The following is a 16671-nucleotide window of genomic DNA, read 5'->3' as shown; positions in this document are numbered from 1 at the left end:
TGTAGTCAGTGTTTTTTCCAATACGTTAACATGTACTTTGGATTGGGGAACGATCGGAAGAGCATATTCCAAAGATGAAGACTTGGGAATATCCAAGAGCCCTATTGACACATCTAGTCTATGTATACTGAGCCAATGCTGACCAATCAATGCTTGCCGTTTTCGAATATACTACTAGATAGTTCCAAGGTAACGGGGCTAGTTCCATGCCGGTATCCTATAACAGAGGTTTATCCACCGCCCCATCCCCGACGGTTTAACAAGTTGAAATAACAACACCCTAGGTTAAACTTTACCTATGTAGCGCCACCGGTCGCCCATTCAAGCTATGACTTGTTTAAATCAAGGGGAGGCGAAGAGAAAATATGGGCTATGTGTCAAAATAGGTGTGAGTAGCTGACGGTCGGGATTTTCGTCTGATCTCGCATTAACCAAGATCTTCTTGTCATTTCTCGATAAGCTACTGATGGCTACTGGGTCTTGTAGCCATTTCCAGAATATCGACATTTGCTCAGAGTTTCCAAACCACATCACCGTTCCACAACTACCCCAACGCCTTTCAACTATCTCTACATCGTCGAACAGGTCATAAATACCCTTTCCAATCTCTCTCTTGTCATTCGGTCCAATGACGTCTAAGCCGGTGGCTTCGTGCAAGACTTTGAGATGGTCTGGAAGATGGCATAGCAAATAGCGGCCAATAGGTTGGGTCCTTGGGTCTACTGGCTCACGAAGGAATTCGAACGTCAGTTTCACAATATCGAGGTGGGAGTCAACCTCGTTGACTTGTATATGACCTTTCGGGGAATTCGAGTTGCCTAAGCCCTGTTGAAACGAGAATTTCTCTAGAGTTGAATAAGTATTGAGATCCCATAGAAACCGCTGAACGGTTGTGCGGTTTACATTGGTGATGGTGATAGTGGCGCTGATTCTTGGTGGATTGTCTGTCATCCGAGGGGTTTCTCGTTGCTTCACCACGCAATCGGCAATCTCATCATCTTGCAACCTAACTCGGTTATCTGATCCTCTTTTGAGTATCTTCGAGAAATTCTTGTCGATATACCTATCAAGTCGTTCGATAATGTCTCTCTTAAATCGAAGGAACTAAAGAGATTGAAATTATTATAAAATAAGATGGCTAGACCTATAGAAGGTCTTTCCAGCTCTCAGCTCTCTACTATATGAAGAGCTTGGGAACTCACCAACGCAGCTTCTAACTCCTCAATCGTGAGAACCCGTTTCCCGAAGATAGCCCACGCGATGAGTTCATTTATTTCATCTACCTGTCGACCTTTCAACTGAGTCTCCTACTTGTTAATGTCCCCCTTCAGTCTTGAATTCAAGCGCGACGGTATTCTGTGTATTTTGCTGCCGCTGTACGAGGCCTTCAAAGCGCTTGAGACCATCGGCAACCTCTTTATTGTCGAAAAGGACTCGTTTCGTCTTTTCTTTCAGTTTCTTCCATCTGCCGCCATATTGAACATTTATGCACAGAGCGCAAATGTCTACAAAGCAAATCATAACTTCATGAACAGATTGGAGTAAGCCTTCATCAATCATGTCGAATTTTTCGATTCTCGCATAGATCCTGAATCGCAAGAGGGTCGGGCCTATCTGTGCAAGTACGTCCTTGATTTCTCCGTGCATGTCACTAATTTCTTTCGGGATATCTAGCAAGAGAGAGATGGCTTTGAAACAGAGCTCTGCGGGTGGGAATACCTAGAATAATCTTCAGCATCCGTAACGGTATTATAGCAAGGATATAATCTAACAATCGAGGCCCCTAGCGCAGCAACTCCTCCTAACAACTTCACGCATAATATTATATCCATGCCTATTTTCTTCACTTGAGAAGTTCTATATGTTTCTTGCTCATCATTTTTTGAATAATTCATCGAACTCCTCTTGGAGGCTGTCTAGAGACTTAGGAATGCTTGCTAGGAGTTTCTTTACCTGTAAGCTCCTGAAAGCGTTTCATTTCATCCTCCCACATCCCCTGAAAATCAAGTTGCCCGTTAGACATCTTGTAGATCAAATGTGCTGTCTCTTTGAAGGTATAAGTGAGTTGTGGAAGATTAGTAGTCGAAGGTAGCGATGGTAGGAGAGGGGGCAACATTGAATCAAATACTTATTCACTATACTTCAAATATCTGTTCTGGGAACTACTGTAACATGATGTGGTATTGCTTGGGGGCTGTTCAGCCGCATTGATCCATGCATGAAGCCCATATTACAACCTAGCTAATAGACGCATGAATATACTACTAGTTCAATATCCGGCAAAAGAGTGCTGTCTGGGATAATATTCCACTTCGGTGTGATTAGAACTGGTGACGATGTCGTAATACCTAGTGATTATATTTGAAAACAGCGCTGTTGAACTAGTATAGAGTCTGATCAACTCTTATATATTTCATTAGTACTGCCACAATTTTTTCGACCAATCAAATACTTAGAATCGCCCCGCAGTTTGCAACTTTTTCCTTTACTATTCTATCGCACAAAGTCTGCAAAAGGTGCAAATGGCATAGAAATGTCATGCAAAACGCGCTCTATCCAACGATACTAATTATTAAAAATTTTATCCACAAATGAAGCAATTTAATTGATTCTACAAAAAATTCATCGGACGTGCGCTGACGTGTGGCTAGCCAATCAGAGGCCAGAGCTATTTGTGGCGTAAAAGGCACTCTTGAAGCTAGGCACTCCCCGTAAGCGCTTGCGTGAACGGGTAACGCAGCTAGTTAAGATATTCAAATCAATATACATCAAACATCTAAGATGTATCTAGAAAATTCCTCCCTTAGAACTCACAAACGTCCACTATGCGCCGGCAAGAACCAATACGCAGGACATTGAGATGATCTGCTTGAAGAAGTATCATCCATAAAATTAAAAATGCTCTCCAAACATTCATTCAGCATAGTAACCGTTTCATGGAGGTCCATAACACTCAAACGCTCTAGCTCTGGAGATTTATCTGCTTCATTTACCCAACTCGCCATATGTTTCGTGGTTTCTGCTAGCGATCGATCTACCAGAGCCGGGTCCACGGCCGGTGCCGAAATTGCCAGGAATTCTTTGAGCCCGACAACGTCGATTTCAGATGAGGTTACCCTGGCTCCATAAGGGGTGAACCTTTTATAGGAGTCGCCATTCATGCGTACAAGGGCATATTTCACCGCCTGTACTTCACTTTTCCCTTCTATCGACAAAAGCAAGACCCAAGCTCCTTGTGAAATACCCTGCAAGCTATTCCATTCTAGTAGGGGGCGAATCTCAATGCGAGACAGGTCTGTTAGAGACGGCGGTCCTGCGGAAAAGGCGGCCAGGCGGCCAGGTGGTTGCCAAATATACCGTAAAAACTTAGCTGCAAATGCCTCCGGCCTGAGTAGCCCGTGTGCTAAGTAGTATGAGGTGTACCAATCGATATTATGGATTCGGCTTGGTTCAAATAGTCGGCAGCGACGGATGAACATGTGTTGAACAGGGACCGCTCCAGAGGGCGGGTGATATGCCGAGGGTGGGTAAAGGGATCTGACCCAGGGCATCTCTCTCAACGACAAAGAGAATGCTCCATTAAAAGTGACTTCCACGCTCTGCAACAGGTCCGATCTATTTGTGACAAACTTATAAAGCTCCCCGCTCAACGTACAGTTAATTCGCCCTGGCTTCTGGAAACAGTACAGGTGTCGTAAGGAAGGTAGCTTGGATACTGCATTTATGATTGATTTTGCGTCCACACTTGCTATTCCTGAGCCTCGAATATTGTCGACACAAAGAATGAGGGATCTCGTATTACTCATATCTTCCGTCCCGAATGCAAACTCGAGAGCCTTTACGAATATGCCTCTGAACCGGACTAGGCCAACATGGGTCTCCCCGGCAAATGCAAGGCCTATTAATTGTCCAGCCGAGCCCGTTGGACCAAACGATCCTGATGAATATAAGTGTTGTTGTAATAGAGCCTTCAAATTAGGTAGGCGTCGAGGGAGATCCAAAATATATTCAGGATAGACATCTACATCTACTGTTTTTTTTCATTAAGGCTGTGGCGTACCGATTTAAAGCAGACTCATCAGGCCTGCTAATGTGTGTAGTAGGTGGCGCGTTATTAGATATCTGGATGACTTTAAGTTCCGCTCATATTAGTTGGCAATCTTCAATGTGATAGGACGTTAGTAGAAACTTACAATTTACAACTGATGGATCTATTGGCTCCAAATACTCCAACATCCGTATATCTCCAATAGTATCGACGTAGCCGAATTCTGTCACGAAATCGGCGGCGGAAAAGAGGTGGTATCGTTGCGTTATGATAACGTCGGGCAACATTATACCGCCGCGCAAGTCGTTTAAATTAGTGATGTCAAAGACAACCATGTTGCCTGGGATCCAATATGGGTTGTAAATTGAATCAATAAGCGGCAGTGGCCTAGTGTTTTGCGTATAGAGATCACTTGAACGATGGTAACAGACACCTTGCAATAAACATTCTCCTATGAAAGGGAATTGGTCTCCAACAACAGGCCTACTCGATAGGTTAGTTGATCCTTTAGATAGGAATATTGACAACCACGATATAAAGCCAGCGCGATAAAAGTCTATAGCCATAGCCCGCTCGGCTTCAATACTGACACGATTCGCTGGTTCAGACAAGATGGTTTTTATCCACAAGAATGTAGTTGATCCTTCAGTAGACGCTTTAGAAGGTCGCTGTCGGCGGACGCCGGCGAGAGGACGGTAAACTCCATCAATCTTAGTGACGATCCAGAAATCCAGGGGCTTGGCCTTCTTAGATGACAGAACGGCGTACGCCATAGTAAGTAATCGACTGTAGAAAGAGTATGATGTGTAGTGTTCCTAGGGCAATATTACTGGATGAGTGTTCTCCTAGAATGAAAGTAGAAGGGTTATGAATAGTTTTTTTTTATTGCTGGAATCAAGTATTAGTTGGTTGGGATAACATGGCAAAGCTACTTACCTATATATGCCTTGAAGCTTGGACATAATACTATGTAAAGGCTTTTTGATTGCCATCTTAGTTACTAAACCCGACCGAGTTTTAAACTAAATATATTCATATATTAGGTAGGAAAGAGGCTATCAACATACTGAGTTTCTATTTAGTTGTCTCTGCAGTTCTATCGCTCGACCGTTCCGCACACTTCCAGTATAAAATCTAACGTTGCTGAAAATTTACCTATTGAGACTGAACTTACGCTCTCGTTTAGATTTATGCGATTTGATGAAAATTCCCTGAGGTTATCTTTATAAAGGTTACGCACTGGGACCTTTCCAACTTATATAATACTCAACAGCACGTCCCTTGCCTCTGATGGTCATAGTTTAGGTAGGATATCTCACGAATCTCGCTCATCTTCGTTTTCCATCTTTGTGGCAACCTACCAATACTATTAATCGACCTGCGTAGTGAGCGCTGATTGGTTAAGGTCACTTTATACTATTTCAAGTTCTCGAATTTACAAAATTTCACATCTCTAGTAATTTAAGACCGTCATTTACGCAGTTCCTTCTCACCGATACTAACCTTTTACATTACTCTAGTTAGGTACTATGAGTCTGTCAGGATTTATACCCGTTGATTGATGTTATACACAGAGTGAGTGTCTAGGGTAGGTAGACCAAGTAATAGATAGTATTGATCTTGTAACGCCTGGCCTTCTATCCTCTTACGAGGGCGCTGCGCGCCTCTTATATAGTAGATAGACCCCAGTTAGCTACCCCTACCCACTTATACCCTGACAGAGTCCCATTACCCAACAAGAGCCTGTGACTCAGGGTAAAGTCATAGGTATTTATGAATTCTCTTCAATTAGAAGTTTTAGCAACCTTAAACACACATATCGGAACTGGGAAACGCTCTTATAAGTTAAATCTGGGACCAACTCCGTAGAACAAGAAACCTCGTGTGCATTGACCCTATCATTGACCCTATCGGCTTGAACTTACCCGTGCCATACAAACAGAGTTCAAGTCTAAAGTGAGGTTCGTATACGGTTGAACCTCAGCACACGAGAGCCTCGCTTCAACATGTGATAGCCTTGCTCAATGGTACATAGCCTTGCGATGACCTCTATCTTGCTTCCATTTCGAGCGAAGCGAACAGCCTCCCCGACAGAGGCCGGAGGCATGAGAAAAATATTACTTAAATATTGATGTGCTATAGGTACTCAAAATCTAAGCATAAGCTACTTTCAACACATTGTGATGCATATAGTAACTGCTGGTTGGTTGGATAGTTGGGGATTCCTCAAGAATCGCAATTATTACTACAGCTGGTGTTGTTAAAATAGCACAGCCACAAACAAGAGAAATAAACCGCCACTGTCATAAGCAGCGCCACATGGCTTGTGAAAAAGTGAAAAAGACTTTGCGCAATAAGTTATGCAATATTAAGTTAAAGTTGTACCTAGATTTTAGGAACACTTTAACTAAGGAGTAAAGAAACATTGATGTTGCCTACCTGATATGATTGAAAACCCAATGTTGGCCATTTACTAAGTTAATTGTCTCGCTCGGGCATTGTCCTTGGACCGTTGCAATGTAAGGCTATGCTGGTTACTTTGCATAAGAACATAGGCCACGGCTTGATTCCCGTGTTTGTCTAAGAGAGACAGCTGCGGTAACATGACTCGTCACCATCTACCCATTACGATCTACCTACATACCCATTACGAGAAGAGATGCCTCAGATGCCTCAGATGCCTCAGCTACTCGGCTAGTTTTTGGCATGGACGGATATCTCTTTTATCCATTTATATCCAGTATCCGTACACTCGCCACCTACATATGATCGATGAGGTTGTTATTATGACCCTTACCAAAAGGGGTTTCACTAAAATTAGGTGTAGTTAGATCAGGGCCCCTCCAATTCTCGGGGTTGCTAGCTGATTCGAGAAAACATGACCGCAGTCCCATTCAACCTTATAGCAAAATATGTATCAGGTAGAAGCTGGAAAAGTCGAGATCAAAGCCGAACTGAAACTCCAGTGGGGAGATGCGCAATCGGATCAAAATGAAATCGCCTCATCATGGCAGCTGGAATAGCTATTTTTATACCGTTTGCCATTACTGTACATAGTACGTGTGCGTACTCGGCCGCAAGATACCTCATAACGTCGGAACGATTTCGACTCTTAGATATAAATATATATGCCATTTTATGGCATGCGCAAATAAGGCTGCTTGGCTGCTTAGCTGCCTGTGAAAGCTTGTTAATATTAGGTTATTGCACCATAACTAAACTTCGGATGTTATATGTTATATGAATGAATTTTGCTGCGCCCGTGCGAATAAATCGACAATGCGAGAGAAGAAAAGAGTTCCCTGTCCAGCTGAGAATCGAAGCTCGATGGTATCTAAGCCTCATGCACTAGGCCGTATTTGGCATGGCCCGAGAACATTACCACGGGACTTGGATGATAAACTACCGATTATGTACTGGATCTAAACGGATGACAGGTGGGGTAATGCATAGGAAACCCTAGTCTCAAACAGTCGGCGCCACTATAGCGCCGACATTCCGCGGTTGAAACCGTCGGGTGCGCTCAACAGATATAGAATATGCATGTGCGGAAGATGCCGGAGGGCCGGGGGGCAGGGGGGACACATGGACCTCTTAAACAACACCACTTAGCAAAAGTGCACTGCGGCATTATCAGATTGCTAAACCCAGAATGCGTATTGAGCTCGCATGCTTACCTCGTGGGTATTGTGTGTTATCCCGCTCGAGTAATGCTAATTGAGTAATAGTGTAAGCAATGGGGTTAGGGAAATATTGAGGCCGAGATTCAGACGAGAAGACGAGAAGACGAAGTAGGATGGATTCTTTAGAGCAATCCGCCATCTCAACGGTGATCGAATTGAAAACTACTAAATCACCTTAAGCCGGTTTGCCAAGTGGACCGCCATAATCAATAGGACAACGACAGTGGCTGTGCTTGCTGGGATTAGGTAGTCAAGCCCAATTTCCTCCTTTTACACACATGTACATACATACATGAGCTTAAAAGGGCTTAATGCTTAAGGCTTAAGCCCCGAGCGAGTCGCTTGTCAAGGATGGACTTCTGATACGCGTATTCGACATTCTCGTAGGGGGTTAACACACATTCGTTACCAAACAATTATTACATACTAGTTACATAGCAAAGAACAATCTAGTTTGCATTGGTAGACGCTGACAGTAGAAAGTTGGGACAAGTTTGAACAGCTTTTGCCGTGGTCCCGTAGAGCCGACGGGGTACCGATTTAGCAAATCGTTCTTATTCTCCCGGACTCTTCCATGTACCTCCCTACCTTCTGCCTTCTTCATCGCTCATCGGTCGAACAAGTGCACCCGTCAAGGTCCCAGGACTACCTACCTAAATGTACTCTGTACCTTATACTTCCCCATCCGATCCCCGAATGTGAAGTTTCTGCAGTCATGGACATGAAACCTTAGGTACTTGAGACATATTACAAGAGGGACACTTCTCGGCTGGATCTTCCAAACAAACCATACAGATCCGATGCGTTTATGCTATTGTACACCATGATGACTGTCCTGGGTCGAGTATTTGGCAAGTCAACATCTGGCGAAGGATTCATAACATCTTGACCCTTTTCGTCTGTTTGTCGTGTTCGACATCGTCATCACCAAATGCGAGCCAAGAGCCGCCTGTAAATCTATGCGCCCATAAGCAGAGGGTATTGGATCTAAGGCTTTGAGTGGAATTGGCGTCGTCATCTCCCTTATGCTCCTTATGCTGTAACCTAGAGGGCTGCAGAAGGGTCTCTTGCAGGACGTGATATGTTTTTACTGGTATGTTTTTACTGGCAACTATCACGGGCGGTTGATATGTAAGTGGTTACTAGTTGGTTACTAGTTAGGTTAACTAGTTCCCAAGTTAAGACCTGTTAAGACCTGTTAAGACCTAACCTACACTCAGATGCTTTAGTACCTAAGTAGCGTACATGCCTCTCTAATGTATGTATATGTTCCTCCGTGCCGGTGCACTTCCGTGCAACAGGCCTTAGATTCTGGGCCTGTGATTCGTTCGGGGCAGTTAGTTTCTCGGTCTTGGGAAGTTGGGGTCCATTGGCTGATATAGGATATGGGGACAGACCTCTCGCACTGGCTTACGCGTCCCTTCTCCTCTTTTAATCGGACAGTCCCTGTGGGCCTGTCAACCTTCCCTACGGGGCCAAGTACTAACTTGGTACTTGCCAAGCCACACACAAGGAAGTTCAGGGATGTGCCCCCAAGAAACTGTCCAAGAACTGACCACCCAGCTGTCACCCCCCGAATTATCTTTTAGACAGCAATGTCCCAGACACCCATATTATCCAAATTTCCCTTCAAATCCGCGTTCCCTACCAAATCTTGCTTGCCATTTCTTTCCACACTTCTTCGCCCACCATAAATGTCTTTCCTCTCTATACCATATACCAATACTCAATACTCAATACTCGACACTTAATACCCAATACTTGTTCGCGAATCGAAGCTCTTATCTCCCATCGAATACACTCCTGTATATAGATTTAATTAGCATTTGTCATTTGTCTTCGAAGATAGTCGTTCGGACCGAACTGAGTAGACTCACCTTCCAGCGCGGTTATGTCAGCTTCAAGCCAGCCTTCGTCGAGCCCCACGGGCATGGTCGACCCTCTCGATCTCTTCGACTTTCAAGAGTACGACCAAAACTCATACCGGTCAACTTCAGCCTTAGCTTCTCCAGGCACCACCAAACCCCAGTTCTCCATAGCTTCAGCGGCAGTAACAACACCAAGTACCTTGCCAACCACGCAGGCATTATCGGGTCCTAGTCATCAGTACGATCAGTATAAGCAACAGACACCTTTCGTCCCAGGAGCCCTCACCAGTACGATTGCTATCAACAATAGTAGCCAACTTTCCGGCTATGCTATAGACTATATGCCTTCGGAGATTGGCTCGAACGAAGACACATTTGACTTTAACACTGTGCCATCGCGGAATATGAGTGCTGCTGATATGGACCTCGACTTCGAATCTCAGGCCGATGCTTCGTTTTTTTTCTCCGAGGCGACGATTGACCCAAACGCAATTGGAGGAGAGTCTCAAGCAATGACGTCGCCAACTGTTCCAAGTCAGACGAGCAATGTCGGGAGGATGTATCCTGGTATGCATCAGCAAGCCGCATTAGCAAAGGCGCAGGCACAGCAGAGGCAACAGCAGCATCTTATCCAACAGAGACAGAATCAAGCGAAGCAACATACTCACAGGTCAAAGGTTCCTATGCCTTCGGATCCGATTGTAGAGCAAAAGATTACTCAGCTTCTTAATTCTATGAGGTCGAAAGCTGGTGCTAGTCCTGGCGATTCGGGCGAAAACTCGCCTCTTCTCCAGTTGCCGAGGCCTAAAAAAGAAGAAGATGATATGGATGAAGACGAAAGATTGCTTGCGAGTGAGGAAGGAAAGAAACTTAGCAGCAAGGAAAGGCGCCAATTACGCAACAAAGTTTCCGCTCGGGCTTTTCGCTCAAGAAGAAAAGGTAATATTTGTAATCCGTCCGAGCGTACTAATTTGCTAATAGTGTAACAGAATATATTACTCAACTCGAGGCTGAGATTGCTAACAAGGTAAATGAGAACGGTGACCTACGTGCTCAGAACCGCGTTTTGATCGAAGAGAATAAGCGTCTCGGCGAGCTCAGCCGGATGTTACTTGGATCGCCATCGTTTTCTAATTTCCTAGACAATCTGAGTTCCAATCCCTGCGCACTCTCTCAACAGCAACAGCAGCAGCAACAACAACAACAACAACAACAGCAGCAGCAGCAGGAGCAGCCACAACACGAGCAGCGACAACTTGAGGCTCAAGTCCCCAAAGATGTTAATCCCTTCATTGCGGGTCAACAAAATCATCAGCATCAACAAATAGGGATGGTTATGATGCCCGAACAAGCAATGGACTTTGCTATGCTAAACATAAACTCCGACTACAGTTACCAACCTAGGGTTTTTGCTATCTTGGAGACACCGGAGATGCCCGTTATTGACACGGAAGCGTTGGCGGGCAAGGGGTCGAGTTTTGTAGAATCTTTTTCAGCAGATGCCGAAAAGAACAAAGCTCCCGTCCTAGAGTCGCCCATTGAAGTTCCGGAGCCGGTGGAGACTCCTGCTGAGTCGGGAGTATCTGAGTACTCGGTCGCAGACCTTGATGGAGACATCTATGATGATGAAACGACTATTACAACGTCGAAACCAGTGGAATTGAATACGGATAGTCTCACTGCCGTAGACATCTTCGGTGGTATCGAACCTGAGAAGGCATTTGCCAGGTATGAGCTTGTTGACTTTTTAGAGGAAGACACTGTTGCCATTATGGCCGCACGACGGGTGGAGCGTCTCGCGGCCAGCCTCGAACCTGTCTTGGCCAGGTTAAATATGCTTAGCATCGGGTTATAAGTTATACCAATATCGTGTTATATTTCATTCAACTCATTCACAGTATATCAAGCTCGGTTTGTACGGCGTTCGGGAAGGATTACATATTAGGCGAAAAGGAACGGTTCGAGTGGACTTTATCACTATTATCACTGCATACAATCAAGTTTTACTTCATTATCTAGGGTTAGCTTTGAGAAAAACTGGTTATTGATGAAGCGCTTCGGAAGAGCGTTGTTTATGAGAAACAGGAACGGGAGGGCATTGCGATGTTGCACGCATTGGATCGCTTGGTGTTGGCTATAATAGAGAAACAGGTAGCTAGTGTTTTTCGTGATGCGAAAAACAACAATAAAAAAAATAAAATCAACATGATCAACATCTACGTTTAGTATCGTATGTGATCCAGTCGTTTTAACATGTATAATAGCCTCAAGGATGTTTGGATTCTCGGGACCGTATCGGTTTTATAAGTCGGCAATTACATGCACCACATCGCGATACCTTTTGGGTCAGGTATGTTGATTTCCAATCGCTTGAGGGGAAATCGTATCTCGGAAATATTATATTTCTAACCAGATTCTATTTTAGCATTGTCATTGTCATTGTCATCGTATCACAAGTTTCATCACCATCCATAAGTACCTCACATGCGGGTTTCGGTCCCGCGTGTTTAAAAGTTGATATCATAAGATTATCTACCTTTTAACCCAGCATGCTTATATGTAAGGTCATCATACATAGGTAGGTACCTAGGTAGGTATACACCTATACATCACCTTTTTATTTTATATATCTCATCTTTTAAAAAAGGAAACGAAATGAAACAAAACAAAACAGCGGCGGCGGCGAGATAAGGTGTGCACGGCAGACGGGCTACCGATTGGCTCGCACGAACGCTGAGTAAAACGTCTATTATATCCGAGGGCTGCTTACAAAGAATAGTAAGTTGGTAGTAAGTAAGTAAGTAATAGAATCCTCCAGCGCCTCCTCCCAAGCCAAGCCAACCAAGATCTGGCCTGTTTTATCACCAACTTGCAGTTGGGGTTACACTACTTTACATGTCGAGGAGTAGCATTCGCTGGTCACGTAGCACATGGGAGTTCCTCGCGCAGCTGGTAAGGCTCGGGTTTGGGGTGGAGGGTTTTTTCATTCTTTTTTTCAATGCCGGTGCATTTTGCGGTGAGCTGCTGCATCATCAATCATAGGTAGGTAGCGTTTGTAGGTAGGTAGGGTTATAAATGCCTTGTTCCCGGTATGATAACGGGAATTGCGCACGCAGGCTGGTAGATGCATATGACGGCGACGGCGGCGACGGCGTATTCTATAGCCCGGTGTGAGACATCGTGTTTGTTCTAGATTACGAGTCAGGAATTCTTTTTTTGGGGGGGTTTTCTGATTTGCCGAATAATTGTCGGGAAGCCAATCTAGAACAGACAATATCAGACATACATATACACTTAGGCTTCCTTCTTGTGCTACTATGGTAGGCTCATTTCATCATTCATGTCGAGGCTTGCTGAGCTGTAAGCCAGCTTATGTGGTAATTATTTCTTCCTTTTCTTTTCAATAGGGGTTATGAATCAATGTCTCGAAAACATAATCGTCCCACGTTGCCATTTCGGAGGATTTTAGAAAAATTTCTGAAGTGTGCTGGCTCGTTTTTAAACCTAAACTAGATCAACTTGTCAACTTGCGTGAGATGTGGTACCAATAAAGAAGGATGCCCGGCATAGCCCGGTCCCGATTATGTAGTTTAGATGCTATGTAGATACCTAGCAGACAGACGATTGATCCGTTCGCTCTAACGATTATAGATCTAGGACGTTTGATCTGCTTGCTTATGGATTGGATGAATGGATCGATTTCTTCAGCCCTCACCCCCCGCCACTTCCGACCTCTCGGGTACCGAAAGAGTGACATCAGCACAATGAGGATCGCGCGAGCGGAGTTAAGTTATCATGTTAGTTAGTTCGCTATACCGTTATGCCGATGTATACTACGGTAACTCCACCGCGAAAGCGATCTGGAAAAAAAACAACAACAACAACAATAAGCCCCCTTTTGCTTTTGCTTTTAGTACGAAATGACGGCATTTGATAACGCTGACATGCGGCTCGCTCCCGCCTCACATTATTTCCGACGGTTAGCCCGTCATCGAGTCGTAGCTTTATATACGTGGGATAAGTCTCTCCTCCTCCGAGAGTTCACCGCCAGCCCTGCTTCGCTCCTTTGTTAGAACCATATCCCCCTCCCCCTTACTCAGGGCATAATTTCTCGTAGCAAAGCAAAAAGTAGTAAGAGATGTCGATGCCGAACAGACCCTCGGACGTTTCGTTTTCGAGCCCCGTGGTTGGCGCTAGGGATGACCCGTCCAGACGAGAGATGGTCGAGACGAGCTGGTTGAGATACGCAACTGATACGGATGACTCGGACGGCACGATCCAGGCTCCTCCTCGAGAGTACGAAGAGTATGCTGAAGATGGCCGGCACGAAGAGCCGCACCGGAGCGCCGGGTTCTGGGATCCGAGGATGGATAAGGTCCGGCGAGAAGTCGTTACTAACTGGCTTCGGACACGTTAGTTTAGCCTAGCTTTGGCGCGGGAGACTGGACTATCAGGCTTACCATGTTGTCTAGTGTTGATGCTCATGACCTTCATCTTAGCGGTGCTGTCCATGTACTGGGGAGTGCTCACGCACATCGACGGGAACCTCCACCGGCTGGTAATCTACGTGGTCGACTTCGACGGGCAGGTGGCGCCGTACGACGACGTGACGCCGCTCGTGGGACCGACAGTGACGGAGGTCGCGCAGCAGGTCATTGATTCGCCGGTGAAGCGGAAGTTGGGGTACACGATCGTGCCACCCGACGAGTTCGGCTACGATCCGATTGCTGTGCGGCAGGCCGTGTACGACTGGGACTGCTGGGCGGCTATCATCGTCAACCCGAACGCCACCGCCTTGTTACAGGAGGCTGTCGCAACGGGAAACTCGTCCTACGATCCCACGGGTGCCATCCAGTTCATCACCCAGTCCGCGAGACAGGAGACTACCACCATCAACTATATCGTTCCACTGATGAATGCCCTCGCTGCTCAGTTTGCAGCACGGTTCGGCCCGACGTGGTCTCAAGCTGTCATGTCGAATTCCTCGCTCGATAGAGATGTGATTGCTCGAGCACCCGCGGCCCTGAGTCCAGGTGTCACGCCCTTGTCCATCGACCTGCGTCCTTTCGGCCCGGCTACCGCTACACCGACGGTCAGCATCGGTCTGATTTACCTCATCATCGTCGCGTTCTTCTCCTTTGCCTTCTTCCTGCCCATCCACATGGTACGTCTATATCTATATACCTATATACCTATATACCTGTATATAACTGTTACTCACCGACCGAATTGTCGCGGGACGAATCGGGCCGGTTCTCGTTACAGCTCCTCCCGTTCGGTTGTACACGCACCTAGGCTAACAACAACAACGTCTCCCGTAGCAATTCCTCATTCCCAAGGGCCACCCGCCGCTACGCTTTTGGCAACTCATCGCGTGGCGGCTTTGCGCGGCGATAATGACGTACTTCTTGGTGTCGCTCATATACTCGTTCGTGTCGCTCGCTTTTCAGATCCCCTTTTCGAATCCGCCCGCGTCGCCTACCGAGCCGGCGATGAATCCCACGGCGTACGGCCGGGGTTCGTTTGTCGTTTATTGGATGGTAAACTTCATCGGCATGTGTGCGCTGGGCCTCGCCTGTGAGAACATGGGTATAATCATCGGACAGCCCTGGACAGCCGGCTGGCTCATCTTCGTAAGTACCGCCGACATTCCCCCCCCCTTTTTTTTTTGCGTTCCACGGAATTATCTCGTCCTCAAGTTTGTTGTTGCGCTCGTGGGACGTTGATTCCCACCAGTCGATCGAGCAATCTAATTATATAACTCCCGAATTTCTACCCGAAGTTTGAGGAGGCCGGGAAAAAAAAAGAAAGAGAGAGAAAACTTGCTAACTTGCGCGCAGTGGGTCATCACCAACGTGTCAACAGCCTTCTACGCGATCGAGCTAGCGCCGGGCTTCTTCCGCTGGGGGTACGCCTGGCCCTTGCATCACGTCGTGCAAGCAAGTCGGTCGATTCTGTTCGATCTGCACTCAGAGATCGGGCTGAACTTCGGCGTGCTGTTCGCGTGGGTCGCCGTTAACATTACCCTGTTCCCCATCTGCTGCTACATCGGGCGGTGGAAGCAGGAGAATGGCCAGCGGAACGGCGAAAGGGCCACCGAGTCGTACACCGTGTACGATGCCCGGGCCGAAGGCCAAAAGAAGGTCGTTCCGAAGGAGAAGGGTGTGCTGCCGCCGGTCAGGAAGAGGGGGTTTATGAGAGGTATATAAATTAGGTTAGGTACGTAAGGAAGATTGGAGGAGCACATAGGTAATATTGAGATGGGTGTATGTATTGCATTTCGAGCATAGCCAGCGGGCGTTGGATAGACGAGAACCATAAACCAGAATAGAATAGCATTAATCGAGAATTTCCACCCTGCGAGGGATCACATGGCGGTATTCATGTAGCGTTCTGTCTACATACAGGTAGATATATATGCTTTATATTTTGCATTAACATTGAATTAAGTATTTGTTTTGGCAGAATCAAGCGTGTAGTCTGGCATGTGGCTGATCTATACAGGAAGTATAAAAATCGACATGTTCATTTAATCATTTAAGATGTCTGTCCGACATAAGGCGCTCGACAGCCCCAACGGTGTTCCGTAGCGTAGGCTCTAGTGGACGCCTAGATGACTTCACGTCCGCAGGGCTGTAGTACCTAGCGCGAATGGGTTCTTGACAGCAGTAGCGTGGAGTCTATATCGGTTCGTGTTGCCCCTTTTAGGTTATTTGAAAATAATGTCCTTACTTGGAATCATGCCGTTGAGCTGCTAAGTGAGTCTAGGTTTGGTTCTCGGTCGTAGCTCTCATATTTCATAAGGGGGGGTGGCACGATCCTGAGTCCGTGATAACGGTATGGTTGACATGAAGCTTGTTCTGATGACCCCCGGGTTATGAGGGTATAACTCCATGGCATTAAAGCGATTGATCAAGTCTTATATTTAGGTCGAAAGAGTTGATTTAGGCAGACCTATGATCGCAATATATTAGGCTTCAAGTCACTTGCTCAGTATTACCTATACCAAGGACTGTTTAGATGAGAATACATATGAGCTTTAGTTATATGCACTAAGCCTGGCTCATCAATC

General features: G+C 46.0%; 6 protein-coding genes across 6 annotated transcripts; 3 read left to right on the top strand and 3 right to left on the bottom strand.

Annotated features, from left to right (window-relative positions):
* Positions 1 to 243: 243 nt before the first annotated feature.
* Positions 244 to 1132, bottom strand: F4817DRAFT_179945 (uncharacterized protein). The gene has a single exon (XM_049298332.1). The coding sequence runs from the start codon at positions 949 to 951 to the stop codon at positions 343 to 345; it is 609 nt and encodes a 202-aa protein (XP_049162993.1). The 5' UTR covers positions 952 to 1132; the 3' UTR covers positions 244 to 342.
* F4817DRAFT_179954 (uncharacterized protein) lies at positions 1133 to 2081 on the bottom strand. The gene is made up of 2 exons (XM_049298333.1): positions 1773 to 2081; positions 1133 to 1719 (listed from the first exon to the last, which is right to left on the bottom strand). The coding sequence occupies exons 1-2, from the start codon at positions 1893 to 1895 to the stop codon at positions 1315 to 1317; spliced, it is 528 nt and encodes a 175-aa protein (XP_049162992.1). The 5' UTR covers positions 1896 to 2081; the 3' UTR covers positions 1133 to 1314.
* Positions 2082 to 2743: 662 nt separating this feature from the next.
* F4817DRAFT_325629 (uncharacterized protein) lies at positions 2744 to 4235 on the bottom strand. The gene has a single exon (XM_049301791.1). The coding sequence runs from the start codon at positions 3804 to 3806 to the stop codon at positions 2811 to 2813; it is 996 nt and encodes a 331-aa protein (XP_049162991.1). The 5' UTR covers positions 3807 to 4235; the 3' UTR covers positions 2744 to 2810.
* A 2415-nt stretch (positions 4236 to 6650) lies between these two features.
* Positions 6651 to 7898, top strand: F4817DRAFT_325626 (uncharacterized protein). Its single transcript, XM_049301790.1, has one exon. It carries the CDS (start codon positions 7056 to 7058, stop codon positions 7290 to 7292), a length of 237 nt encoding a protein of 78 aa, XP_049162990.1. The 5' UTR covers positions 6651 to 7055; the 3' UTR covers positions 7293 to 7898.
* A 1005-nt stretch (positions 7899 to 8903) lies between these two features.
* F4817DRAFT_325623 (uncharacterized protein) lies at positions 8904 to 11814 on the top strand. The gene is made up of 2 exons (XM_049301789.1): positions 8904 to 10538; positions 10589 to 11814. Exons 1-2 carry the CDS (start codon positions 9623 to 9625, stop codon positions 11452 to 11454), a joined length of 1782 nt encoding a protein of 593 aa, XP_049162989.1. The 5' UTR covers positions 8904 to 9622; the 3' UTR covers positions 11455 to 11814.
* Positions 11815 to 13547: 1733 nt separating this feature from the next.
* On the top strand, positions 13548 to 16047 carry F4817DRAFT_179842 (MNNG and nitrosoguanidine resistance protein). The gene is made up of 4 exons (XM_049298331.1): positions 13548 to 14011; positions 14072 to 14763; positions 14921 to 15232; positions 15440 to 16047. Exons 1-4 carry the CDS (start codon positions 13738 to 13740, stop codon positions 15806 to 15808), a joined length of 1647 nt encoding a protein of 548 aa, XP_049162988.1. The 5' UTR covers positions 13548 to 13737; the 3' UTR covers positions 15809 to 16047.
* The last annotated feature ends 624 nt before the right edge of the window (positions 16048 to 16671 follow it).

The sequence above is a fragment of the Daldinia loculata genome (genome assembly GCF_022478755.1).
Source record: "Daldinia loculata strain CBS 113971 unplaced genomic scaffold F4817scaffold_4, whole genome shotgun sequence".
NCBI lineage: Eukaryota > Fungi > Ascomycota > Sordariomycetes > Xylariales > Hypoxylaceae > Daldinia > Daldinia loculata.
This window is presented reverse-complemented; position numbering and strand designations above follow the sequence as displayed.